Raw genomic sequence first — 27,163 nt, forward strand, 5'->3', positions numbered from 1 at the left:
TATAATCTGCTGAGAGTGAGCATGGTCCAAGCTTCTACAAGTAGAAGGATACAAGTGTAGCATCCCCTCTCATGCCAAACATGGCCTTCAGTTTCTTTGCCCTTTGATCTTCCCCCTTCATGTGCACTACAGTCTAACAGAGTCTTGCATATAACATAAGACACTGTTTTATACCAGTTCAGATTATTTTTGTCTATCAAATCCAGTATTATCCAGTATTATCTACCAGTATTATCTACTCTGACTAAGGTGTCTGGCAGAGGTCTATCTCATCACCTTCTGCATTCAAACTATGTTCTTTACCAGTCCAATACGGTCCCTGTTCTCACTTCCCCATGCCTATCTCATTACATCATACATACATAATTGAACAGAAAAGGGTATCTTGTAGTTAGTTGTTTAAAACAAGCATAGAGAGAATTAGTTGTCTCCTTTCTAGGGAGTGGCTCAGAATTAAAAAGCCCCTCCCATTTTCTCCTCAGTGTTTGTACACTTTGGGGGTAATTGCTGTAGAGTTCTGCTGCTGCTTGCCCTGTGAACAGAATCATGCTGGACAAATAACAAATGGAGCCAATATGCTTTTGCGAAACAGAAAGACTCAGTCATCCTGATCTTCTCCAGGGTATTGCGGTCTGGTGAACTGAATGTAGGACCTAGAGCCAAGAACACCTCCTTTTTCATCTTGGCTATGCCACTGGCTTTCTGTGTGGCCTTCACTGAGTCACGCTACTTCTGCCTCCCACCTGTGATTTGGGATGGTTCTTTATCATCATCATTATCACCACCATCATCATTGCTGTTGCAGCAAAGATGCACCAAGCAACAAGAAGCAAGCACAGTTGCAAGACTAAATGATTACAGCAAGTGAGACCACTGTAAAGTTTATTGTCCAGTTCATTTTCTCTTATTATATATTGAATTATTTGTCTTCATATACTGAGATTTCTTTGAATAACCTCCTTAACTGAAGACTTGCCTATGTAGGCTTTGTACAGTTCTTTGGAGAGGAAATAGTGCTATATTTATACCAAGCTTTAGTGTATGTATCTGCTTCAAACATTACAGGAATTGTTTTAGTAGATACTCAACATGATTCCTTAATACATAACTGCTAATCGGGTATTATGTGTGAAGTGACCCTTAGTGGAGTTCTGTATTTGTAGTGTATGCTTAGGAACATAGGAAGTTGCCTTATACTGAATCAGATTGGTCCTTCTTGGTCCGTATTGTCTGTGCTGAATGTCTTCAGGGTTTCAGGCAGGAGTCTCTCCCAGCCCTGCCTGGAGATGCCAGGGATAGAACTTAGGAACTTCCGCATGCAAAGCAGATGCTCTACCATTGAGCTCTGGCCCTTCCACAAGGTGAAGTCTAGAATCACAGAGTTGGAAGGCATCTTAAAAGTCATCTAGTCCAACCTCCTGCTGATGTAGGAAACCCACTATTTTACAGCATCCCTGAAAGGTGGCCATTCAGCCTTTGCTTAACAAAGAAGAGTCCACCACCTTCTAATGCAGACTGTTTGACTGTCTAAATCCTTCTTGTAATTTGAACCCACTGGTTTGAGTCCTACCACTAGTAAAACAAATTTGTCCCACCATCTTAAGTGGCAGCCCTTCAGATATTTGAAGATGGCTTTCACCTCTTAATTGACTCTTCTCCATGCCAAGCATACCCAGCTCCAAGTATATCCAACTGAGTCTTGTTAAGTGTTGTCTGTAGGCTGAACTATGCCCAGTCTTGTATACATCAAGTGAAGCCACAGCGATGGCATCCATCCTTCACTGATCCAGAGTCCTTTGTACCCTTCAGACTTAGCACAACCTAAAGATACTACTTAGCCACCCTAGGCTTCTGCCAGACAGGCTCCCAGAGTGAATTGTGTAATCCATTTCAAATTCCACTACCCACTTAGAATATTTGTCATCATTGCATCCAGTTTAACTAACATTCCTTGGGTCTGTAATTGCAATCAGCAATGCAGTTTAGAATCCCCACTTCACCCATAATGCATGCTTAGGAAAAGTGGAAGGGAGGAATTAGCCCTTCAGTTATTTAAGTTGTGAGTATGGCAAGCTAGCTGAAAGATACAGCCTGGATGGCACATCACACTATGCCTTAGCATGGCTTAGCATTAACTCAGTGTGAGGAGACAGTGGCTGTTTTGCTTCTCCCCTGTTTTTATGCTATGTATTGTGCTCGGCTGAACCATGAACATGGCTTGGCAGGTTGTTCAAATCCAGGGTCATGATTTAGCTGTCTCCAGACTAGCCACAAGCTGTGACCAAGGTTTGTCCTATGGTTTATAGCTCGTGGCTTGTCCAGGAGAGCTAAACCATCAGCTTGCATTTGGATGGCACACTAAGCCAAGTCACCGTGGCTTAGCTCAGTGCAGCCAAAGAACAACCAGAGGAAGGAGCAAAGCAGCTGTAATCTCCTCTCCAGGAACTCACACATTTGCACTAATCCATGCTTTGTCTTAATGTGACTTGCAAACCAGAGCCTTTGAAATGCTGTTCGGTGTTCATTTCCATGAAATGTGTTCAGTATGCATTTTCAAGTCCCAAGTTTCATGTAAACTCAAGCAGTGGCCACAGCAGGGCCAGTTTGCATGATAAATATTGAGGAGGTAGCTCTCAGGTTCTGATTTTCTTCCTTGACAAGTTCACCCCACCCTCCACGGCAGCAGGCATTCCCCCCCCCACATGCTAAGAAACCTTTGTGTGCCTAGAGCTCCTGTTTCATACCACCAGGAAAAATTGTTGCAGCTGTTGAGTGATAAACCATTGATTTGGTTTGCTTTCAGCTTGTGGGTTGGTTGCCCAGTGTCCTCGCAGTACCTCCTCTTCTTGGGTAGATCTCTTTCCCATTCATACACCACTTTCCCTCCCTTCCACCTCTTTTTAGACTTGGCAGCCAACACCTTCCAGTCTTGCTCATTCATTTCACTTCTTTTTTTTTCCTTTTGGCATGTAAAATGCAGCACTATAGCCACAATGGGAGATCGTTGTTGGGAGCGGACAAAGGGGGGAAAGGGGGGGAAAAAGGTGCAACTCTTGAACCTGTTCCAGGGTGTTCTTGCCACAGTCCTGGCTCTGACAGTTGAGAGGGTTCTTCAAGGCCCCTTATTACAAACACAGGACTAAAAATAGGTTCACAGTCAGCTGCTCAACAGAGGCACTCTGTAATCCTTCACTTCCCAAGGCTGGCAGCACTATTTTCACAAAACGTGACACGAGTCCAGCTTTGAGAAACTTCTCAGAGTGAAGCTAGTAATGCAGAGTGTCTCAAAATGCAAAGCTGTAAACACTCACGGCTCTTTGTGAGTTCTGCTGCCAGGTTGTCCATCGACTTTCCTGCAACAGTGTTTGTACTGTTTATGGCCAAGCCTTCGTTTTCTTTAAAAAGAAAACCTAGCAATAAAAGTGAAGATTTTTGAATACAGTGTCCTGACTTTCACTTTTGAATTTTCACTCTAGCTCAGGAATGGGGAACAATCAGCTGTTGTTGGACTCCGACGCCAGTCAGTCCCAGCCAGTTTACGGATGATGGGAGTTCTAGTTCAGCAACAACTGGAGGACCACAAGTTCCCCAGCCCTGTGCCAGTTTTATCGAGAGAATAGCTAATGTCCCAAACAATCCCCTGACAAGATGGCGCTTCATTTAAAAAGGGGGGGTATAAGTAAACCATTACACATTACAAGCCATTGGTATACATGGGATGTAACAGCAGAACAGAAGAAAAAGATTTCCTGCCCTGAGGATCTTACAAGCTAGATGTTGACAGGAAGAGAATGGAGCAAGAGAATAACATGGGTAACTAGTTGACAATGACAAAGCATTTTTTTTCTGGACTCCCAGCTCTAAATGTGAGCAGGCCCTTCATGTTTCCATGTATTGTATCATTCTGTTTTATTTCTCTTGTCTGTATCCCAATGTTCTTCCAAAGAACTGAGAGCAGTCTACGTGGAGGTTTCTCTGCTTTATCCTCTAGGGAGCTGGAGCACTCTATTTCTGGTGCTTGTCAGTTTTGCATATGTTTGTTCCTAAGTTAATTCCATCTCATTGTTCTTAATCTATGGATTTCTTTTTTTAAAGTTTATATGAAAGTTCATATTTGAATGTATTTAAATACATATTTTATCACAAAATATGTATTTAAACCTGCATGTTATCTTAAGGTACACACTTTGTAATGTATTATAAAATGCATGCTTTAAAATGTATTTTGTTATTTTTTTTTGAAGTGATAACTGCATCATAAAATTCAGAAAAGTGCAAAATCTGAAGGATAATTACATTCTGATCCACCTATTAGTCTGGAAGCTGCAAATTAAGTTAGTTCCCTTGAAAATGTGAACCCAAAAAATTACCCTGTGATCTTCACAACAATTTTGTGATATAGATTAGATTAAGGGTGTGTGATGATCCCAAGGCCTCACACCAAGAAAGGGGAATCAAGCCCAAATCTCTCTGTTCCACAACCTCAAGCTACTAAAGTGTTGAAAATTCAGTCTGCACTCAACTGAGATTCAGTTCTCTAGGGACACAGTATTGTTCTAGGCAAACAAGTCCATTTGATGGGTCACCTCAAGGTAGAAATTCAATGCACCAGCAAAATGTCCAAATGCTGGGAAAATAAATAGTAGTAGTAAATGCAATCTCAAAATAAGCAGAAGGTAAACCAATAGCTGATGAGTTATTATTTTCATTTGGCTTGGGGGAAAGTCAGCACACTGGAATAGTTGCCTGAAGGCAACAGAACATCCAGAGGTTAAAACAAATATTAAGCTTCTGCAGAGGACATTAACCAGGGCCAGTTCCAAAGGGTGGCCAGATTGAGCCCTGGCCAAGAGCCCCTGGAGGAGCCACGATAGGGTGGGGGAGGAGTAGTGCTCCTTTTCTGTGATTTGCAACAGAGTAGCTACCACAAATTGCAGGGAGGGAGCTTCTGCCACCCGCCCGTTCGCTGGCTCCACCTACCTGTCTCTCCTATCTTTTGAGGCTGTGTGGGCTGCATGGGCAGGACTGCCATTAACCAAGATAGTGGCCGAGGTTTCCCTAAGGGGCTGAAGCCTCCAGCAACATCTTGGCTGATGGCAGAGATAAGCGCACGTAGCAGCCCACGCAGCCGCAAAAGACAGGAGAGACGGAGCCAGTGAATGGGCAGGCAGAAGAAGCTCATTCCCTGCAAGAGACAGGTAGGCGCGTGTGTGTGTGAGAGCTTGCACGCGCGCCCAAGTCCCCGACATGTCTGGCACCGGCCCTGACATTATCAAATCTTGCTGTGAATGGAGCTGTTTTGAAAAGAAGAGGGTAGGATAGTAAGTCTTTGACTTACTTCCTGAGGTCATTCAAAGCACTGGCAAGTTTCTTAAGAAACCAACACCCAAGTTTTCCACATCACATTAGTGTTACAATGTTTCACTTTTGTTGCATTCTGAATAGAAATGAAACAAAAGTGCCGTAGACTGTGAATCTGTGAATTAGTGTACATACTTTGTCATTCTGATTTTCTGGGAAACACCCAGTCTGTACCACCCTTAGCTCTTGCCAAGCGAGGCAGAATTTTTATTTATTTATTAAAAAACTTCTTGTTTAACAGGAGAAAGGAAGAGGATCTGCTGTTCTTTAATAATGTTTAAATTCTGCCACTTCATGTTGTCTCATGTAAGGGCTGGCTTTGTCTGCACTGTCTCCATTTCCTGGCTATTTAATGTGCCCCTTTGCTTCAGTCTGTTTCCAGGCCTTTCTTTGCCTGCCCCCCCTCCTTTCACCATCATCAGTCTGATTTCACCGTATACCGGGGTTAGCCAACATGGAGCCCTTTTATGTTGTTGGACTCCAACTCCCATCAGCCCCAGGCAGTATGGCCAGTGGCCAGGGTTTATGGGAGGGCACTATACACATGCATATTTATTTATTTATTGCATTTATACCCTGCCTTTCTTTTCCTGATAGAAACCCAAGGCGGCTTACATATGGTTCCCAGGCGGTCTCCCATCCAGGCACTGACCAGACCTGACCCTGCTTAGCTTCAGCAGGGTGCTGGCCTCATGTGCCTTCAGACCATCACCTACATACACACCTGTATGAAGAATCATGAGTATAAACAAATGAAGCTGCTGGGAGGTCTTTTCTAGCCACACTAGCAGAGATCCTTCTACTGGAAGTGCTGGGGACTGAACTTGGGATAGCCTCTCCCTAGGAACTAGAATGGTGATTGATCCTAGTGACTGCTACACTGCACTTGTGCCCTTGATGTTTTCATTTTAAAATGGAAAAGGCTTAATGGTTTAAAAATTAAAAATAAATGCCCAAGCGCTTGTCAATAATCCAAGTCTTTTCACACATTAGCCAAAATTCTAGGGAGCAGTTTCCTCTTACTGAACACTAAGGTAGAGCTTGGAAAAGTTACTTTTTTGAACTACAACTCCCATCAGCCCTAGGCAACATGGCCACTGGATTAGGCTGATGGGAGCTGTAGTTCAAAAAAGTAACTTTTCCAAGCTCTGCCTAAGGTATATAAGGGAAACGGGGTAGAGCATCTGTTTTGCATGTAGAGGATCTGGGGTTCAATCCCTGTCATGTCCAGGTCAGACTGCATCTGCCTGAGATTCTTGATAGCTGCTGCCAGTCAGTGTGGACAATCCTAAACTAGAGATCAGTGTTCTGACTCAGGAATATAGGAAGGTGCCTTATACCATCTGAACATTTCTCTGGTGTCTCCATGATTGAAAGGACTATAAACTTACCTTTTTTGGGGGGGGGGGCTGAACATTTGGAACATTCAGAGCACATCCTTGAAACAACCAGGCTTTCTCAGACTGTTCTGTGGAAATGAATCCTGGGTATGTTGGGTGCTGAGGAATCACACAAAACACTGCTTGCCTGTTTTCCTATATATCTCTATGTGTAAAGGGGCTAAGAACTTAATTTTTTTACAAACTGAATGTTCAGGACAAGAGCCAGGAGGACAGGAAGGCTCCTCCAGACACTGAGAAAATAGGAATTGATGGTAAAAAGTTGATTTTAGTCGCTATGTATAATTTTGTGTTCTGCCACCGAGAATGTTTAAAAAGTGCCCATTTTGTTTAATCCCAAGTTTTTCTGTTTGCAACCAGACAAGTGGTTTCTTGACTTTAGCAGTGTGGTTGCACCAGTTTCAATAATCTCACCAGAGAGTCTATTGGTAGCTGCCAGTCAACTGCTCCGATCTTTCTCTTTTCTTAGGAGCTGGACTACCAGAAGAGACGTATGCGGGAAGCTGGTGATAGATTTGTTCCTGTCATGAGTGACTTTATCACTGTAGCCAGTTTCAGCTTTTCAGAGCTGGAAGACCTTCTGAATGATGCAAAGGATAAGGTAGGAAACTGCTTTTTAAATGTTTGCTATCTGATATGGTCCTCCAACCCAAAACTCAGGGTAATACGTGGCATGGAACTTTGTTTTGTTTTTTAATGGACATAACATGTACCTGTTTTTCACTGGGAAAGGAATCTAATCTGCAGAACTGAATGGTGCATCTTTTTCATGGGGGCAACAAATGGTCTGATGGTTTATAGAGGGGTCTTGGATATAATGCTAAAAGGTTCAGTGGCAAGTTGAGGAAAACATTAATGCAACATCAAAACGCTAAGGAGGACCTATTCAGAATCTGCTTCACCAGTTTGGCTGCAGAAGAGCCATTATGGCAGAAATGTAGTACACATACTATGTTCTGCTGATTATTGATAAACTCTTTTTCTGAGTCTGATTATGGGTCATGGCAATGATTTCATTGCAATGTATCCTCTTTGTTTGAATGCTATGCTTTTGGATCTTAATTTCTCTAAGTATCTTGTAGTGAGGTCTAATAAGGTAAATAATATATGCTGTGGGTGCCAAAGCACAGGACTGATATTAGGGATGGACGGATCAGTTTGCTTCCAGTCCATGTCAATTTTACATGTGTTCTTCTTTCCACATTAATCATTTTTAAAAAAAAAATGCTTGAAAGTTCATACTTAAATGGGTATTTCATTTTACCACAAAATACATATTTAAATACATATTTTATCTCAAAATATACATTTCTAAATGCATTTTGGTACTTTTTAAAGTTGAGAAGTGTATTGCAAATTTAGAAGCCATGCAATTATCTGAAGAATAATTATGTTCCGTTAGGCACATTTAGTCTGGAAGGTATAGGCCATGTCAGTTCACGTTGGAATTCATGGAAATCTAATTACTCAGACATCTATACCTAATACAGTATCACCTCTGAGCATGAGCATCCATAAAAATGAAGACAGTTGTTTTATCAAGTGAAGACAGGAATGCAGCATTTGAGGTTGCATAGGGGTCTAGAGGAGCCTGGACAGATTCTGCCCACAGGCCTCTAAGCATATTTAGTCTGTCATAGAGTACCACAATATCCTAGACTAGAAATTACGACATTTTAAAGCAATCAGGAGGAAATCTGTTTCCCTCACTGTACGTTTCCCTTATCAGTTGGTGTTCTGGGATCATTTTACGAGGCTGTGAGGTACTAGGAGTTTGTTCACATGGCTGGCATGTGAAAAGGGAGTAACAGAATTTATTGGTAATTATCAGTCGTATGGCATATTTGACTAGACTAGAGTTATTAAATAGAACTGCTATGATAAACTTACCTATAACCTGCCAACCTAAATACATCCTCCAGTGACAAATGGATAGTCTAATTTTCTTTTATTTCCTGGTCTAACCAAATACCTAGTATGCAATGTCCTTGTTAGCCAAGATGCGTTCAGTAAGCCCAAATGTACCATTGGTAGGGTATTTCTGGAAAAACAAGGAAGCATTAAAGAACTAAAACTGTGATAGCTACACTACAGATGTGATCTCTTTCAATGGATGGAGCAAGTACTTCTATAGTGCTAGGGTACATCTGTTGGAAAAGTGGGGCAGGTATCAACTTCCCAACCTATCACCTGGAGCAAAAGAGACATTTCTTTTTCACCTGATGGCTTAACATTTGTGTCAGGAAAAAGCATGTACAACATGTCCCAAAAGGTAAATTGTAAAGCAGCCTTGAGAGTAAACCTTCAGTTTATTGGCTCCTAATTAGAAGTTGGCACGAAGCCTTCAGTCTCTAAGGTGGGGAACAAGTGTGAAAGAAAAGGTTAGAAAAGAATGAGAATATTTAAAGGAGAACGAGTCATAATGCAAACAGGGTGTAACAATGGCAAACCTGTCCTGCTTTGCAAGTGTGTTAAAGGTAGGTAATAGTACCAAGTAAGTCTGTTACCCTTTGGCCCATTGTTCTCCTTTTTGTTCCTCTGGTGTATGTTCCCCTGTATAGGGGCCCTCTGGCATTATGTTGTAGTCTTGCCTAAGTAGCTAAATTTCCTGATTTTCCGAGGCAGTGATTGCACGTGTTACAGTAGAAGATGGAACCCTGTTGTTTTCCACTGAATGTTGATTGTATCACAACACACTCCTGGATGCACCAGACTGTTGGTGTCTCTGTAACATGTGAAATGTCCCTTTCTTGGCAAAGGAAAGTATATAGGAAGTAGTGTCCTGGAGGCCCACCAGGAGAGTGGAGAAGACAAACTTCAAGCTTGTAGGATTGACTTTGTTTTTTATTGGAACCCGGAGACCCATCTACTGCAGCCTGGTGCAAAAAAAAAAAATATCAGTTAAAGAATTCTGTTGTTGTTGTTTGTTGTTATGTGCCTTCAAGTCTACAACTAATGGCAACCCTATGAATCAGCGACCTCCAATAGTATCTGTCATGAACCACTCTGTTCAGATCTTGTAAGTTCAGGTCTGTGGCTTCCTTTATGGAATCAATCTATCTCTTGTTTGGCCTTCCTCTTTTTCTACTCCCTTATGTTTTTCCCAGCATTATTGTCTTTTCTAGTGAATCATATTTTCTCATTAGGTGTCCAAAGTATGAGAACCTCAGTTTCATCATTTTAGCTTCTAGTGACAGTTCTGGTTTAATTTGTTCTAACACCCAATTATTTGTCTTTTTTGCAGTCCATGGTATGCACAAAGCTCTCCTCCAACACCACATTTCAAATGAGTTGATTTTTCTCTTATTCACTTTTTTCACTGTCCAGCTTTCACATCCATACATAGAGATCGGGAATACAATGGTCTGAATGATCCTGACTTTAGTGTTCAGTGATACTTCTTTGCATTTGAAAAGAATTCGGAGCCCAGGAATATGTTTTAGTACCAGATCTGAAGTTCACTCACATAGTCTTTCCATACAAAAACACATTCTACCCCCTCCCCATTTCAGCAGTATGGCTCACGAATAGGCAAAAAAACCACTTGCAATTTAAGAACATACCTATAGCCCACAGATATTTTTGTCAAACTTTAAAAAGCAGGGAAATTGGGCAGCTATAGTGAATGTACCAAGGAAGAAGGAGACCTGACCTCCTCTCTGAGATATTGTACTGCCCTACAAATTTGTCAAAATGCAAACACAATTTGGGTTGGTCTTTCACTGTCCAATCCACTTCCTGTGTAACTTGGAAGAATTTGGTAACATGTGCCTCTGAGCATATGGTGAGTGGTGGCAACGCCTGCAATCAGGACTGCATCTCCAAAGAGGGAGGAAGGTGAAGGGTGAGGAGTAGGGGAAGGAGGTGAGGAAATTGGTGAGTGGGCACTGAGAAAAGGGAAAGATTCTTTCCTTTCCAAAAGGAAAACACTGTTAACAATATCATTCTTTTTCAGGCTCTCCCCCACCTTTTTATTCTACAGCAGACACCTGTAGTCTCCCACCCAAATTTAAATCAAAGCTGACCCTGATTAGTCAAGCCAAACAGCTTTAGTCAGACTTTTAGTACACTGGCGGTTGGTTCTTACTGAGCATTCTTGGACTATCATAGACTCCAATGTTAATTTTCTCAAATTAATTAAAAATCGACCATGCATTTTTTTATTTTTAAACTACAGAAGATGAAGGTCAGAGTATGGGGCAAAGTTAGTAATAGGATTGCATGTACTCTGTGAACATGGCTGATTTTTTTTTAATTCAACAAATTATGGGACCTTTTGACAGAAAAAAGTCCCAACAGGGGTCTGGATTTTTTTACTCCTGTTACCCAACTCCTGTTACCCAAGCCTGCTCCACGAGCTAGAGGGAGCCCCAGCTGACAAAGCGTCAAGGCGAGTTAAGCAGCAACGCGAGTTCGGCAGCAGGGCGAGGAGGCCAGGGCCCCCCACTCTGCCCTTCTGTTCCCTGACCTCAACTAAACCACAGTCTCCAACCTATTGACGTAATAAACCTCAAACAAAACTATGCAGGTAAGAAGCCAGCAGGTGTGTGGGGGCTTTCCAGTGTTTTGCACAGCCTGCAGCATGTACGACTATCTGCCTGTTGGACAGCAGTCGTGGGTGTGCTCTCGGTGCAATGAGCTCCTGGCTCTCTGGGAACGACTTCATTTCCTTGAGGCCAAGGTGGCAGACCTGGAAAAGCTGAGAGAGGCAGAGAGGTGTGTGGAGGAGGCCTTTAGGGACGTTATAGCTGTGTCCCACTCCAGCGATGATAGCTCTCCTGCTATCATGGAGAACGATGGTCTCGGGGAAGGAGAGCATCCAGCTGAGGAAGAGGGAAACGATCCCTTAGAAGGGACCCATTCCTTGGGGGATGAGCAGCTATCCTCTCGTGCCGAGGATATATCTCCAGGGGGTGGAGGGATCCTTGTAGTGGGTGATTCGATCATTAGGAACATAGACAGTGGGGTGTGTGATGGGCGTGTAGACCGCAAGGTGTTTTGCCTGCCTGGTGCGAAGGTTGTGGATATCGCCCATCGTTTAGATAGTTTGGTAGACAGTGCTAGGGAGGAGTCAGTGGTCGTGGTGCACGTTGGCACCAACGACATGGGGAAATGCAGTCGTGAGGTCCTGGAAGCAAAATTTAGGTTGCTAGGTAGGATGCTGAAAGCCAGGACCTCCAAGGTGGCTTTCTCTGTTCCATGCGCAGGACCAGCCAGACAGGCCCAGCTTTGCAGTCTCAATGCGTGGATGAGACGATGGTGTCGGGTGGAAGGGTTTAGATTTGTTAGGCACTGGGGAACATTTTGGGACAAGCCGGGCCTGTACAAAAGGGACAGGCTCCACTTGAACCAGAATGGAACCAGACTGCTGGCACTTAAAATTAAAAAGGTAGCAGAGCAGCTTTTAAACTGACTGAGGGGGGAAACCCGACAGGAGCTGAGAAAGGTCCGGTTCGGAATAACCCCCCCCGGGATAAAAACCAAAGAAATGATGAAATTTTAAAAGGGGTAGGCCTAGAAGTAGGCATTGTGAGAGCAGGGGCACAGGATATAAATTCAGAAGAGCAAAATTACCACAGGCCAAACCACAAGTGCCAAAGACACTTGAAGAGAGACACTGCTTACAAGTGCCTGTACACTAATGCTAGGAGCCTCCAAACCAAGATGGGAGAACTGGAGTGCTTGGTCTTAGAGGAGAGCATTGATATAGTGAGCATAACGGAGACCTGGTGGAATGGAGAAAACCAGTGGGATACGGTTATCCCTGGATATAAACTATATCGGAAGGACAGGGAAGGACGTATTGGTGGCGGAGTCGCTCTATACGTGAAAGAAGGCATTGAATCCAGCAAGCTCGAAACCCCAAAAGAGGCAGACTCCTCCACAGAATTGTTGTGGGTGGTGATACCGTGCCCCAGGAGGGACTTAATACTGGGAACGATCTATCGTCCCCCTGATCAAAATGCTCAGGGAGACCTTGAGATGAGATATGAAATCGAGGAAGCATCCAAACTAGGAAATGTGGTAGTAATGGGTGACTTCAACTACCCGGACATAGACTGGCCGCACATGTGTTCCAGTCATGACAAAGAAGCAAAATTTCTAGATATTCTAAATGACTATTCCCTAGACCAGTTGGTCATGGAACCGACCAGAGGGACGGCAACCCTGGACTTAATCCTCAGTGGGGACCGGGACCTGGTGCGAGATGTAAGTGTTTTTGAACCGATTGGGAGCAGTGACCACAGTGCTATTAAATTAAACATACATGTAACTGGCCAATTGCCAAGAAAATCCAACACGGTCACATTTGACTTCAAAAGAGGAAACTTCACAAAAATGAGGGGATTGGTAAAAAGAAAGCTGAAAAACAAAGTCCAGAGGGTCACATCACTCGAAAATGCTTGGAAGTTGTTTAAAAACACTATATTAGAAGCTCAACTGGAGTGCATACCGCAGATCAGAAAAGGTACCGCCAGGGCCAAGAAGATGCCAGCATGGTTAACGAGCAAAGTCAAGGACGCTCTTAGAGGCAAAAAGTCTTCCTTCAGAAAATGGAAGTCTTGTCCGAATGAAGAAAATAAAAAAGAACACAAACTCTGGCAAAACTAATGCAAGAAGACAATAAGGGATGCTAAAAAAGAATTTGAGGAGCACATTGCTAAGAACATAAAAACCAACAACAAAAAATTCTATAAATACATTCAAAGCAGGAGACCATCTAGGGAGGCGATTGGACCCTTGGATGATAAGGGAGTCAAAGGTGTCCTAAAGAACGATAAGGAGATTGCAGAGAAGCTAAATGAATTCTTTGCATCTGTCTTCACAGTGGAAGATATAGGGCAGATCCCTGAACCTGAACTAACATTTGCAGGAAGGGATTCTGAGGAACTGAGACAAATAGTGGTAACGTGAGGAAGTTCTAGGCTTAATGGACAATATAAAAACTGACAAATCACCGGGCCCGGATGGCATCCACCCGAGAGTTCTCAAAGAACTCAAAGGTGAAATTGCTGATCTGCTAACTAAAATATGTAACTTGTCCCTCGGGTCCTCCTCCGTGCCTGAGGACTGGAAAGTGGCAAATGTAACGCCAATCTTCAAAAAGGGATCCAGAGGGGATCCCGGAAATTACAGGCCAGTTAGCTTAACTTCTGTCCCTGGAAAACTGGTAGAAAGTATGATTAAAGCTAGATTAACTAAGCACATAGAAGAAGAAGCCTTGCTGAAGCAGAGCCAGCATGGCTTCTGCAAGGGAAAGTCCTGTCTCAGTAACCTTTTAGAATTCTTTGAGAGTGTCAACAAGCATATAGATAGAGGTGATCCAGTGGACATAGTGTACTTAGACTTTCAAAAAGCGTTTGACAAGGTACCTCACCAAAGGCTTCTGAGGAAGCTTAGCAGTCATGGAATAAGAGGAGAGGTCCTCTTGTGGATAAGGAATTGGTTAAGAAGCAGAAAGCAGAGAGTAGGAATAAACGGACAGTTCTCCCAGTGGAGGGCTGTAGAAAGTGGAGTCCCTCAAGGATCGGTATTGGGACCTGTACTTTTCAACTTGTTCATTAATGACCTAGAATTAGGAGTGAGCAGTGAAGTGGCCAAGTTTGCTGACGACACTAAATTGTTCAGGGTTGTTAAAACAAAAAGGGATTGTGAAGAGCTCCAAAAAGATCTCTCCAAACTGAGTGAATGGGCGGAAAAATGGCAAATGCAGTTCAATATAAACAAGTGTAAAATTATGCATATTGGAGCAAACAATCTGAATTTCACATATACGCTCATGGGGTCTGAACTGGCGGTGACCGACCAGGAGAGAGACCTCGGGGTTGTAGTGGACAGCACGATGAAAACGTCGACCCAGTGTGCGGCAGCTGTGAAAAAGGCAAATTCCATGCTAGCGATAATTAGGAAAGGTATTGAAAATAAAACAGCCGATATCATAATGCCGTTGTATAAATCTATGGTGCGGCCGCATTTGGAATACTGTGTACAGTTCTGGTCGCCTCATCTCAAAAAGGATATTATAGAGTTGGAAAAGGTTCAGAAGAGGGCAACCAGAATGATCAAGGGGATGGAGCGACTCCCTTACGAGGAAAGGTTGCAGCATTTGGGGCTTTTTAGTTTAGAGAAAAGGCGGGTCAGAGGAAACATGATAGAAGTGTATAAAATTGTGCATGGCATTGAGAAAGTGGATAGAGAAAAGTTCTTCTCCCTCTCTCATAATACTAGAACTCGTGGACATTCAAAGAAGCTGAATGTTGGAAGATTCAGGACAGACAAAAGGAGGTACTTCTTTACTCAGCGCATAGTTAAACTATGGAATTTGCTCCCACAAGATGCAGTAATGGCCACCAGCTTGGACGGATTTAAAAGAAGATTAGACAAATTCATGGAGGACAGGGCTATCAATGGCTACTAGCCGTGATGGCTGTGCTGTGCCACCCTAGTCAGAGGCAGCATGCTTCTGAAAACCAGTTGCCGGAAGCCTCAGGAGGGGAGAGTGTTCTTGCACTCGGGTCCTGCTTGCGGGCTTCCCCCAGGCACCTGGTTGGCCACTGTGAGAACAGGATGCTGGACTAGATGGGCCACTGGCCTGATCCAGCAGGCTCTTCTTTTGTTCTTATGTTCTTATGAAAGTCTGGATTATCTCAAAGTGGTTTATGTGTCACCATGTTAAGCAAGCATTTCTGAGTTCAGGACTATACATTTTGTAAGGTTCTGTTTTGAAATGAGCTTATGGGAAGCAGCAGAATGTCATGGAGGGCATTTTCAATATAACATGGCAGAATGCGAAAAATCCATGTTGGCTATAGTATACAGCCACTCTTGCAGCTGTATAATTTAAGGGGTCATTTTGTTGCTGCCACTTTCAAACAATGGGGAGTAAGAAATCCTTGCTGATCTATTTTAGATCACTCAGAGATCTACTAGTAGGTTCCATTCTACTTTCTGCTTAGCCCTGCTCTAACTCATATGCTATATGAGTCCTTCAGCTTTGCACCATCATCCACTGTATCTGTTATGGACATGGATAATATATTCCTCTGTCATCTAATGTGTGGCCGTTGTGCTGCTCACACTTGGCCTGCTAGTGAGTTCATTTCAGATAGTCAGTGCACGCCACTAAGGATGTGGCTACTACTGCCATGTAAGGATGGGGGAGAAATCTGGTTCAGCAGTGGGGAGGAGAGCCTGGCTGGGAGTCCAGAGTCTGTGAGTTCAAATCCCCTCTCATGTCTCCTGGGTGTCAAGGGCCAGCTAAAGATCACCCCCACAGTGTGTGGCCCAGGGGTTACGTGCCCTGCCATCTGTGCAGCCATGGGCAAGCTGCATAGTCCCAAGGAGCCCAGTTGCCCCCCAGATGGCAAGGAAGGGGCTGGCTTGTGCAGCTGTGGCAAGCTGAGCAGGCCCTAGCCAACTGGTGAGGACTAGCCTCAGAGGGAGGCAATGGTAAACCCCCTGTGAATACCGCTTACCATGAAAACCCTATTCATAGGGTAGCCATAAGTCGGAATCGACTTGAAGGCAGTCCATTTCCATTTCCATTGCATATTCATGTGAAACTCTTTAATTCAAACTTCCCGAAACAATATGGAAACCAAAATGCAGCTATCATTTGAAATTTACACATCTTTGAATTTTGTAGAGCAGCTATCCAACCAAGCAGTGTGAATAACAATGCATATGTTATGGGAAAATGTGTATAACAATGCTTGTGTTAGTGAAAATAACATACAAAAATGCAATATATTAAGGCAAATTGCTTGCAAAAATGTGCATATTAGGAAAAATGTGCACTAAAATGTTGATGGATTTTGTGAGGACTTTTTAAAAAAAACATTACAAACTGATGCAGAAATGTGGAAAACTAAGACCACATCCTCACCAGATAGTTATTCCACTTTATACAGTTGTGGCTTCCCCCGAAGAATCCTGGGAAGTGTAGTTTGTGAAGGGTGCTGAGTGTTATTCTCCTGACAGAGCTCTAGTGGCCAGAATGATTTAACAATCAGTCCCTCTTCCCAGAGAATTCTGGGAATTGGAGCTCTGTGAGGGAAGTAGCGGTTTCCTAACAAATCTCAGCATCCTTCACAAACAACCTTCCCCAAGATTCTTTGAGGGAAGCCATGACTGTTTTAAATGGAATAAATGCCTAGTGTGGATGTGGCCTAAAACTAAGACTGGAAATATGAGAAACTGAGAGAAACTGAAATTGACAAATTCATCCATCTCTATTGCCATACGATGAAGGGAAAGCCATACTGTTCTGATCTGTGGACACCTTTATAGGAAGACAGCAGGACAGCTCCATTCTCCACCCAGTGGTGCTTTTGGATAATTACACTGCTGCTATAGGCCCCAGCTTGACCCTATAAATGCAGCATGTTTAGCCAGCTGTTTAATCCAGCCCTGCTATCTTGTATCATGACACATGACAGGGCTTCACTCTCTGCATTATGTTCTTACAAAATAGTGTGCCACAGCTCAGCTTTGACCTTTTGACGTTATAACTGTCTCTTCTCCATGAGTGTGTCTGTTTTTCATGGCTAAGATGGTTTGCCTCACAATGTAAAAAACCACAAGGTCGCTGCGTATGCAGGGGGGCGGGAGAGACTGATTTTAAAATGAGGAAATGGAAATGTATAAAAATGAAATACGCAGAGTATTTTATCTGGCTTTCCTCAAAATTAATGTCTTTTATCTTAAAATAACAAGCCTGTTATTTCAAGCTGTCAGCTGTCTATCTTAGAGCCCTTGGTTTATATAGGATTGGGTTGGATACTGTTGGTACATAGTGCTTTGCTTCCCAGACTCTTCACTTTCTGTTTGTTTTCTCTTCATTAACAGGGCCTTTGTTCTTGGGTTGTTTTCTTGCATCTATTTCTGTCTGGATCCAGTGGCCTGAGGGAATAAAATATATAATGAGCAAGCAAAAGGGAGAATGAAAGAAAGTTAGCCAACATTTACATTCCCCTGCAAAGACCTGGTGTTAGTGGGAATGTTATCAGGTTTCTGAGCTCAGGTTCTAGGGTAACTGGGGTGGGTGGGGTATTATCCCCAATATAGAAATCTCTCTAGCCAGGGTTGTAGCTCTATGGCAGAGCATCTGCTCTACATGTAGAAGACCCCAGGTTCAGTCCCTGATATCTTGGGGTAGAGCTGAGAGAGGCTCCTGTCTGCAACCCTGGAGAGCCACTGCCAGTCAGTGTAGACAGTACTGGACTAGATGGACCAATACTAGGGCTAAATAGGCCAAGCGGCATCTTGGGTAATGGCAAGCTCTCTACCTATTTGTGCTAGTGAGGTTCAGCATAGGGCAATCTCTCCCATTCCTGTTGCTTTTCCATCACTTGGTTCAATTTGTTTCTGATGCCGCGTGGATTAAGAATTGAGGGGTTATTTTCATCCAAAACAGGATTTAGTTGTACTGAGGAAGGAAAATCAGGTTCCTGTTTCTGCTATGCTAATTGAAGACTCCCCCCACAGCACAGCCAACCATGTCTGGAAGTGGTTGCATACATATTTGCCAACATAATGCTCTCAACAAGAGATGCTTAATTCTAAGTACTATAACATGCCCCATCAATCTCTCACTCTGCACAATCTTTTCATAACATGTGCACACCTACTATTCTTGAACCAAGTTCCTTTTCTAACAGAACTGAAGCTGTTTCTCATGCTCACTTTATTTTCTCTCTCTTCTCCGCCCCCCTTTTTCAAAGCTGGATATATATGTATAACCAGATGTGCTTCTCCGGGCCTGAAACTGCTCCATTCTCAATGGTCTCTGTGTGTTTGTTGAATCAGGAGTGCTATCTCCACCATGGAAACGTCTTGCAACTGGCCAGTAAGGACTGAGGCCAGAATACACAGAAATTCCATGATGCTGTTCCTTTTAGCAACAAAACACTCAGCAATGTGATTTTTATCAACCTTGAAATGGTCTCTTTTTAAATGCTTTTGCTATTAAGCTGATGACTGCATGTTGCGTGCAGCACCTGTAAAGAAAGCCGAATGTGGGAGCTCTTGCTTGTGAGCAGGGGTTTCATGTGATCAGGACACCTGGTGGTGTGGGTGTCCCAATCATGTGGCACACCTACCCATGAGAAGGAGCCTGCATGTTGAGCTTCCTTTTCAGACAGATGTGCACAACATGCAGTTGTTGAAATAAGAAGGCAGCATCGTCGGGCAGGGTGAAAAGTGCAATCCCGCTCCACGCTATACATGCTTATGCCCTAACACATGAATATCGCTGAGGTTTGGATAGTGTTGAGGAAGCGAGGTAAACAGCTGCTATTCTGGATGGCGGCCATGAATTATCATCACATCTACTTTGGCCTAACTTAAGAAGGAACTGTGGAGGGAAGAAGAAAGCAAGTAAATTCAGAGTTTGGGTTTATTCACTTTAAAAACTGCCACTGTTAAGCTGAGCAGCGGTTGGTTCTACTGAGAGTAAGGAAGAGAGCCTTGTTATGTCTCCATATGCGTTTTGAACAATAACCATTCACAAGAATGATGGCATCTCATGGGGGAATAATGACCCTGCATTATCTTTGATCAGGGCTTCTGCCATCTGAAACTCTGCATGGCTGGCTTACCTAAGAGGACACAAGCCACTGTCACTCTAGTGTTAGCATCAGTAGCACTGCAGTTTGGAGTAGGGGGGAATTTTGCTTCAGTTCGCATTTCAAGCCGAATCTATCAAATTTGCGCTTTCTGAAACAACACAAGAACTGAGACGCAGCCATCCTTCAAAATTCACACTTATCCAAATTTTTCAGTGCAGTTCACCAATCAAAGAATGTTTACAGAAATGCATGTATTAGGGGAAAGTGCGCATAAAAATGAATATGAGTGAAAATGACATGCAAAAATGCATTAGATGATGAAAAATTGCTTGCAAAAATGTGTACATTAGTCAAAACGGCCTACAAAAATGTTTGTTTGGAGAAATTTGCACTAAAGTGCTGGAGGATTTTCATGAGGATTTTGTTTTTTAAAAATTGCAAATTGTTGCAGAAATGTGAAGAACTGAATTTAAGACTAGAAAAATGAGAAACTGAGACAATCAAAATTGGCAGATCTTTCCATCCCTAGCTGTGGTATAACATTCCTCCACATTTCAGGGATGAGAGAAAGACAGAAAGAAGCAGGAAACTCAGTGAAGCTGTCTGCAGTGGTAAAGATTTTGACACAGGCAGATTGCCATTTGTGATCTCTAATAAGATCAGTGTGTCGTATCTTGTAAATTTAACATTTTCTGTAATGGAATTGTGACAAGCTGGGAGCATACAAGCAGGCTCAGTTTGAACCACACACACGAGTGGAGAGTTAATGACTCTAGGAGGATATACTGGAGGGTGGTCATCAATTTTGTGTTCAATGAAGAGCCTCATTGAAGTGGTAACGGTCATGTGTCCCATGATGTTGAAGCATTTTCATTTCCCAAGCTACTGTTAAGACAAAACCATCATGTGTCACATGATGTCCATTTGCTTGGCATGTGGAAATCAAGAGCCAGAATACCAGTATTCTTGGACTATCTCAAAGAAGAAAATATATAGCAGGACTGACAAAAAATGAATGTGGGGTGTCTGAGTTAAGAAATGTGCTGAAAGGCAGTACTTGTGGCTAAAGATCTGTCTGTTTCGGTTCTCTCGGTTTCTTATTTTTCTAATATTAAATTCTACATTTCTAGCGATCTGCATTTTTTTAAAAAAAGATCCTCATGAAAATTCTCCACCATTTTAGTGAGAATTTCTCCAAATAAAACATTTTTGTAGGCAGTTTTAACAAAGGTACATATTTTGGCAAGCCATTTCTCATCATTTCATGCCTTTTTGCATGTTATTTTCACTTGTATTCGTTTTGATGCACACTTTCCCCTAATATATGCATTTTTGTAAATGTTGTTTAGTTGGCGAACTGCATCCCAAAATCCTAACAAATGCAAATTTTGAAGGATGGCTGTGTTTTGGTTCTCATATTGTTTCAGAAATTGCCAATTGGATAAATTTTGCTTGAAATGTGAACTGAATCAAAATTCTCACTCATCCCTACTTGTGGCAGTCATTTGTATAGACCCCAGGTGAGTCCTCTTCATCTCAAGGGGGTCGCCAGAGGAGACTGGGGGGAATTTGTGGGAGTTGAAACTCAGAGGAAGAAACATGGACTGAAGAAAAGGAGAAGCTGTGAAGGGAACAGAGAGAAGGGCTTCCTAAGGTGATGGATTCATATGATTAATGGATTCATGTTTTCAGCTGGGCATGGTAAGAGTGATTTCCAGCAAGAACATTTACTTAGAAATCTAAAACGATGTGGGTGACAGTGTTGGGGTGTGTACTAGAGAGAATATTTGATATATTGCATGAATGTGTGCCTTTCTGAGGACTGATGAGAAAGAATCTAGTAGTTACTGCTTTTTCACCCAATCTGAATCATGACTGCCTCATGACTGATGTTTTGCCAGCTGGCAAGTAACAAATGCTTCCTTAAGCTTCTGCCTTCTCCTTGTAAAATAAGGAGAGTAATGCCTTTCTCTCCATTTTTATTTTTTATCAGTGTGGGAGTATCACTCTCACTCTGGCCCACTAAATAACTACTTGGCCAGTCCACTGTGTCATTTCTCCTAGGTAACAACCTTTTATTTTGGGTGTGAGGTCTCTTAAGTGATAGATTGCACAGCAAAATGCCCATGCCAAAAGGCTGTGCTTTTCCTGTAAGAGCCCCTTGGCACTGGCTTGGCAGGTACTTCATCATGAACAGAAAGAGGTTGGACAGAACTTGGGTGCTGTTTATTTACTTATTTATATTCTTTATTTTTTTATTACATTTATATCCCACCTTCCTCCAAGAGGCTCAAGGTGGCATACAAACATAGATCTTCCTGATCCCAGTTTTATCCTCACAACAACCCTGTGAGGTAGGTTAGGTTGAGATACAGTGACCAGCCCAAGGTCAACCAATTTAAACCCTGGTCTCCCAGCTCCCTGTCTGACACCCTAACAGCTACACTACACTGGCCTCCACTAGCATTTCTTCACTGAAGTTTAGACCTGAATAATACCGAAGCTATTAGAGCATCTGACTTGCTCTTTTGTTGCTGTTTTGTAGGGGTGTGTGTGCGAGGGGGGGGACACAAGCCACTGCTCAAGCATCATATAACTGATAGCCTCAGGATCACAGATTCAGGTCAAAACTCATCCCAAACTCCTTTTGGCACCCCTTCCCTATTTGCTTGTCCTAGCACATGAGGAAGGAATGTGGCCACCAGTCTTGCCTCGCTTGCTCATTACACTAAGTAAGCTTATACAGCTTGGTACCTGACAGATACTGTTGCTTCTGCCCCAATGTAATATAATTACTTCAGTGTGCCCCAGGGTGGCCTCATTATTAAGAACTGCAGCCTTAGCTGGTTGGGGCTGATTTTGTGGCCTACTCTAAACGTTATTAGCCCAGCTCTCCAAATCTGTGAGACACTTTTCCCCCAAAGTGACCAGTAGAATGACATACAAAATCACTTAGTCTGCAGGGTATGAATGCATTTTTTCACTAGCAATAAAACTGACTTTTTTACTTGATATGCATTTGTGCCTTTTCTTTCTACTTCTAATTGCAGTGTGTGTGTGTGTGTGTGTGCGTGTGTAGTTTTTTTAAAAAAAAACTTTCTTCCTTTCCCTGACAGTATGCCAAGGCGCTGAAGCATTTTGGAGAGAATGAGGGTAGGATGCAGCCAGATGAATTTTTTGGCATCTTTGACACCTTCCTACAGTCCTTCACAGAAGCCAAGCAAGATCTGGAGAATATGAGGAAGAAGAAAGAAGAGGAGGAGCGGAGGTCACGCATGGAAGCCATGGTGAGGAAGACTTAAGTCTTAAGGGTTAGATTACAAAGAAGTTACATCTTCCAGTATCCTGGGAAGTGATATCTCAGAACATGTCTGCCCTCTGCACCCCCACACACAGTGGGGCTAGCTGTCCTGCACTTTTGCCCAAGCTGAGTTCATATCTTGCCTACCTGTTGGCCTTTCATGCAAAACTGCATAACTTTCTTCACACACCCTCTGTGTCCTAAGTGCTCTGTGTGGTAAGATTCTGTACCTGTGACCCATCTTTCAATGCCACAATGACTACAAGCGAATAAGAGGCAATGTACACAAAAAGTGCCATGCAGACAATGCAGGTGGGAACACTCTGATCACTACATCACACTCATGGGGGTGGTTAAACACCATTCTGATGTCAACCTGAGAGCGACGTAGTCGAATCAAATGATAATCAACTGAAGGGTGGCCCCTTTAAAATCAACCTCATTGACACAATGCCATTGAGGGAGCAGCTGGATGTAATGACTCATCGCATGAGACCTCCAATCCATGCACATGCCATGCCACTTCAAAAGTTCCCCCTTTAAGTTTGTGGATACATGGTGAGGATTGGGGTTCCCACATGGTGAGTTGCTACAACCATACCTTCCCCATGTGATTGGATTTATTGCTTTTTGAATCCACTTGAAGTGTGATCAGCATCACAAGTTTGGATCTGGAGCCCCTAACTTCAAATTGTAGCTCCGTGATAGACTTGCCAACTTGTGGCTTTGGGCAAATAATTCATTCACTCTCTGTGTGTGTATGCAGAGGAGTGAGAGTTGTTTTTTTTATTTTGAACTTAATGAAGCAGTCCCTGCTGTCATTGCTATAGAGTGAATATATTCTGTTCTATTTCCCATATGCTGACCATCCAAACCTCTCCACTCACCCCTAAAAACCTTAATCGTTTGTGTATGGCTAGGGGTGGGGAACCTGTGTTCCTCCAGATGTTTCTGAACTCTTATAAGTCCCCGGCAATTGATTATAAGTTGCTTTGGGTTCACTTTTGTGAAGAAAAGCAACTAATAAATGCAATAAATAAATAAATAAACAAACTTAATTAGTGATCAGGGATGATGAGAGTTGTCCAAGGACGTTTGGAAGGCCGCAGGTTCCCCACTCCTGATGGATGGTAAACCTTTCCAAAGCAACTTCTCTTCTCCCAGACCCACTTCTCCCATAATCAGATACCCCATCTTGCCACGCTCTTCTCTTTGCTCTGTCCTTAAAAGCTTTTGGAGCTGGTCTGGGCCAAATAAGTCAAAGACTTACTGTTGGAAGATTCAGGACAGACTGTTGGAAGATTCAGGACAAACAAAAGGAAGTACTTTACTTAGCGCATAGTTAAACTATGGAATTTGCTCCCACAAGACGCAGTAATGGCCACCAGCTTGGATGACTTTAAAAGAAGATTAGACAAATTCATGGAGGACAGGGCTATCAATGGCTACTAGCCATGATGGCTGTGCTTTGCCACCCTAGTCAGAGGCAGTATGCTTCTGAAAAGCAGTTGCCGGAAGCCTCAGGAGGGGAGAGTGTTCTTGCACTCAGGTCCTGTTTGTGGGCTTCCCCCAGGCACCTGGTTGGCCACTGTGAGAACAGGATGCTGGACTAGGTGGGTCACTGGCCTGATCCAGCAGGCTTTTCTTATGTTCTTATGACAACAGAAGTTAATACTTTGATCTTCTGAAATTTAGGCCTGTAGCAGCAATGACTTTTCATTAGGGGAAATGGTGTAGTGCTGTGCTCTTATTATTTAGCAACCCCCTTCCCATTTCCATTGGACAAAATTGTGGACCTCCATCTGTGCATCTGGAGCAGACTATTGTCTGTTACCTTCTGCCGGAAGACACCTTCCATGCAGCTAATGGGCAGCCTTTCTTAATTGCTTCTGTCATTAGCTACTGCAAGCTCCCTTTGGGTGCTGTTAAGCTCATTCTTTTAGCTGTAATGAACTGATTCATTCCTCTTGCTGATTCTGCCACTGCCGCTCTAATCCCTGGATCCCTGGGAGTTCATGTGAACTAACCTTCCTCTCTAACCTTATGTTTCCCAAGCCTGAGAACAGCTCCTCAGCATTCCTCTGCATCCTTTTATGTCGCCAGCACTTTAACCCTAATGGCAATGGTCACTCCAGCCTTGCTAAGAACGAGGGCTGCTTTTCTGAGTTCTCGCTCTCGCTCTCTCCCTGCCTCCCTCTGTGTGTGTGTGTGTTTAAAAAAAACACCTTGTTTTCTTTTGCTTAAAATCAGAACTATTGCTTTGAGGAGAGGGGCAGTGGGGAAATGGGTCTATTTAGAAGAAATTCCACATGTCTTCTTTTACAATGAATTTGCTTGGAATTGTGCATGGTTTAAAATGTCAGGACTTTGCTTCAGCTGGTAAGTGTACAACAACAATAACAAACAATTTTACAGGCAATGAAAGGCAATGAATGTCTAACGCAACCAGAATGGGAGGAGTGTGCAGAACTCTGATTTGCAGGAATGAGAGGCATTGGCAGGACTCTGCACTGGGAATAGAGGAGGGCAGGTGAGGGACAGAAGAGCTGTGTGTGGCCAGGGCAAAAAAGAGCAACTGGGTTTATGGGTCATAACTTGGGATATATTCCTGACTCCAATGAAGTCAGTGAGTGTTATCTACTGAATTCAATATAGTCAGGGTCACACTTTGACGCCCACTTCCTGTGTGGCTGGGAGGAGGAATGTATTTATTTTCTCTCTCCCCCGCCCCTTCTCCCAAATATTTAATCACACAGGGATGGCCTGGATTTGAAGCAAAAGGTCCTGCTTCACTGTTTGTGTTTTCATCAGCGAGAGCCAGGATATCTCCTAAGCAACTTTCACAATCACTACTTGTTTATTCATGAGTTGTCCCACTGGCTTTAATAAAAATGACTCATGAGCAAATGGATGGTGGCTTCCAGCCTAAATGTGCCTTTTCAAACAGGTTTTCTCCCATGTTGTGAACATTTTCAGTTCAGATTTGGCATTAAGAGAATGCCCCCATGCTTTCCGAACTTAAACTGAATTAAAAAATCACAGTTCGTAAAACAGCAAAATGGTAAACAGATCAATGGGAGTAGAATTCAAAAACCAACTTGATGATGATGGACTGCCTTCAAGTCGATTCCGACTTATGGCGACCCTATGAATAGGGTTTCCATGGTAAGTGGTATTCAGAGGGGGTTTACCATTGCCTTCCTCTGAGGCTGAGAGGCAGTTATTGGCCCAGGGTCACCCAGTGAGCTTCATGACTGTGGGATTCAAACCCTGGTCTCCCAGGTCGTAGTCCAACACCTTAACCACTACACCACACTGGCTTAGATGTGCTGAAAAGCCTGGCCAAAGGACAAGGTTTTCCACTTTGGTGCCAAAATGAGTTCAGGACTAGGTGAGCCTCCCTGGGGAAGGCATGCCAGACACAGAGTGTCATGGCCACAATGAGGCCAGGTGCCATAATCAGTCACAATGATGTCAGGTGACTGGCACAGACATGCAGTACTTTAAAACCCAACAATCAGCTGATAGTTGGGGCTTCAGAGTACTGTGTTGGGCTCCCTGCAAGCACTGTTGATCAGCTGATTGTCAGTACAGTCCTGTGCAATCCCTCAGGGCTTCAAAACACTGTGCATAGCTTTTTTCAAGCACCAATGATCAGCTGATTGTTGGGCTTACAAAGAGATGCATGGGATGCCATGCACAAGGCTTTGAAGGCACTGCCAATCAGCTAATCAGTGGTGACTGCAAACCTTTTTTTGGCTCTGTTTACATATGGCAGGTATAGGACATGACTTAGTCAAAACAGCCTTGTGGGCCAAATGAGGAGGCCTGGCAGGCATATTGAGACCTGTGGGCCTTACTTATGTGCTAACCCAGAGATGGGGAACCTGTGACCCTTCAAATGTTGGACTACAACTCCCATCATTCCTGGCCCTTGACCATGCTGACTCGGTCACTTCTCCATAATCACTTTCTCCCACTTGCATGCATAATCTTATAGACTTATATAATCATATCCCTTCTTACCTTGCCCCCGCCACATAAAGAAGCCCCAAACGTTATCATTCTAAGGGCTTTTTTAAAACTGCTGAATATTTTAAAATCTCTTAAGCAGTATACAAAACTACAATAAAACAGTATCATAAAACAATAAAACAGACATAAAATAAAAATAGATACAAAATAAAAACTAATGAGATATTCAGAATGATGTATGTACTTTATGCTGCTTATTATGTTACTGTGTCATAACCCCCCCTGTGGCCATTTGATGAGGGGTGGTATATAAATTTCTTAAATTAAAAAAAACACCAGTATTATAAAAACAGGAATAAAGTAATATCAGGGTCCAGTCTAATGAATCAGGGAATGCCTGGGCAAAAATATATGGTTTAGAGTTCAAATAGCATTTTTATAGGACTGTTAAAGATGATAAGGTGTCCATATCACTGTTTAGTGTCTTTAGCAGTACATGTTTTGCAAGTGACTGCCAAGTTTAAATCTGTGTGTTTATTTATATATATATATTTCAA

General features: G+C 43.0%; 1 protein-coding gene across 7 annotated transcripts in view; it reads left to right on the forward strand.

Annotated features, from left to right (window-relative positions):
- Positions 1-27,163, forward strand: part of DAAM2 (dishevelled associated activator of morphogenesis 2) — a 288,833-nt gene that overhangs the window by 256,649 nt on the left and 5,021 nt on the right. For all 7 annotated transcript variants that reach the window (XM_061624914.1, XM_061624913.1, XM_061624920.1 and 4 more), the window contains 2 exons: positions 7,231-7,362; positions 22,447-22,617. In XM_061624914.1, the coding sequence (XP_061480898.1) occupies positions 7,231-7,362; positions 22,447-22,617 (303 nt within the window). The remainder of the gene's footprint in view (positions 1-7,230; positions 7,363-22,446; positions 22,618-27,163) is intronic.

This window comes from Rhineura floridana, chromosome 4 (genome assembly GCF_030035675.1).
Source record: "Rhineura floridana isolate rRhiFlo1 chromosome 4, rRhiFlo1.hap2, whole genome shotgun sequence".
NCBI classification, from domain to species: domain Eukaryota; kingdom Metazoa; phylum Chordata; class Lepidosauria; order Squamata; family Rhineuridae; genus Rhineura; species Rhineura floridana.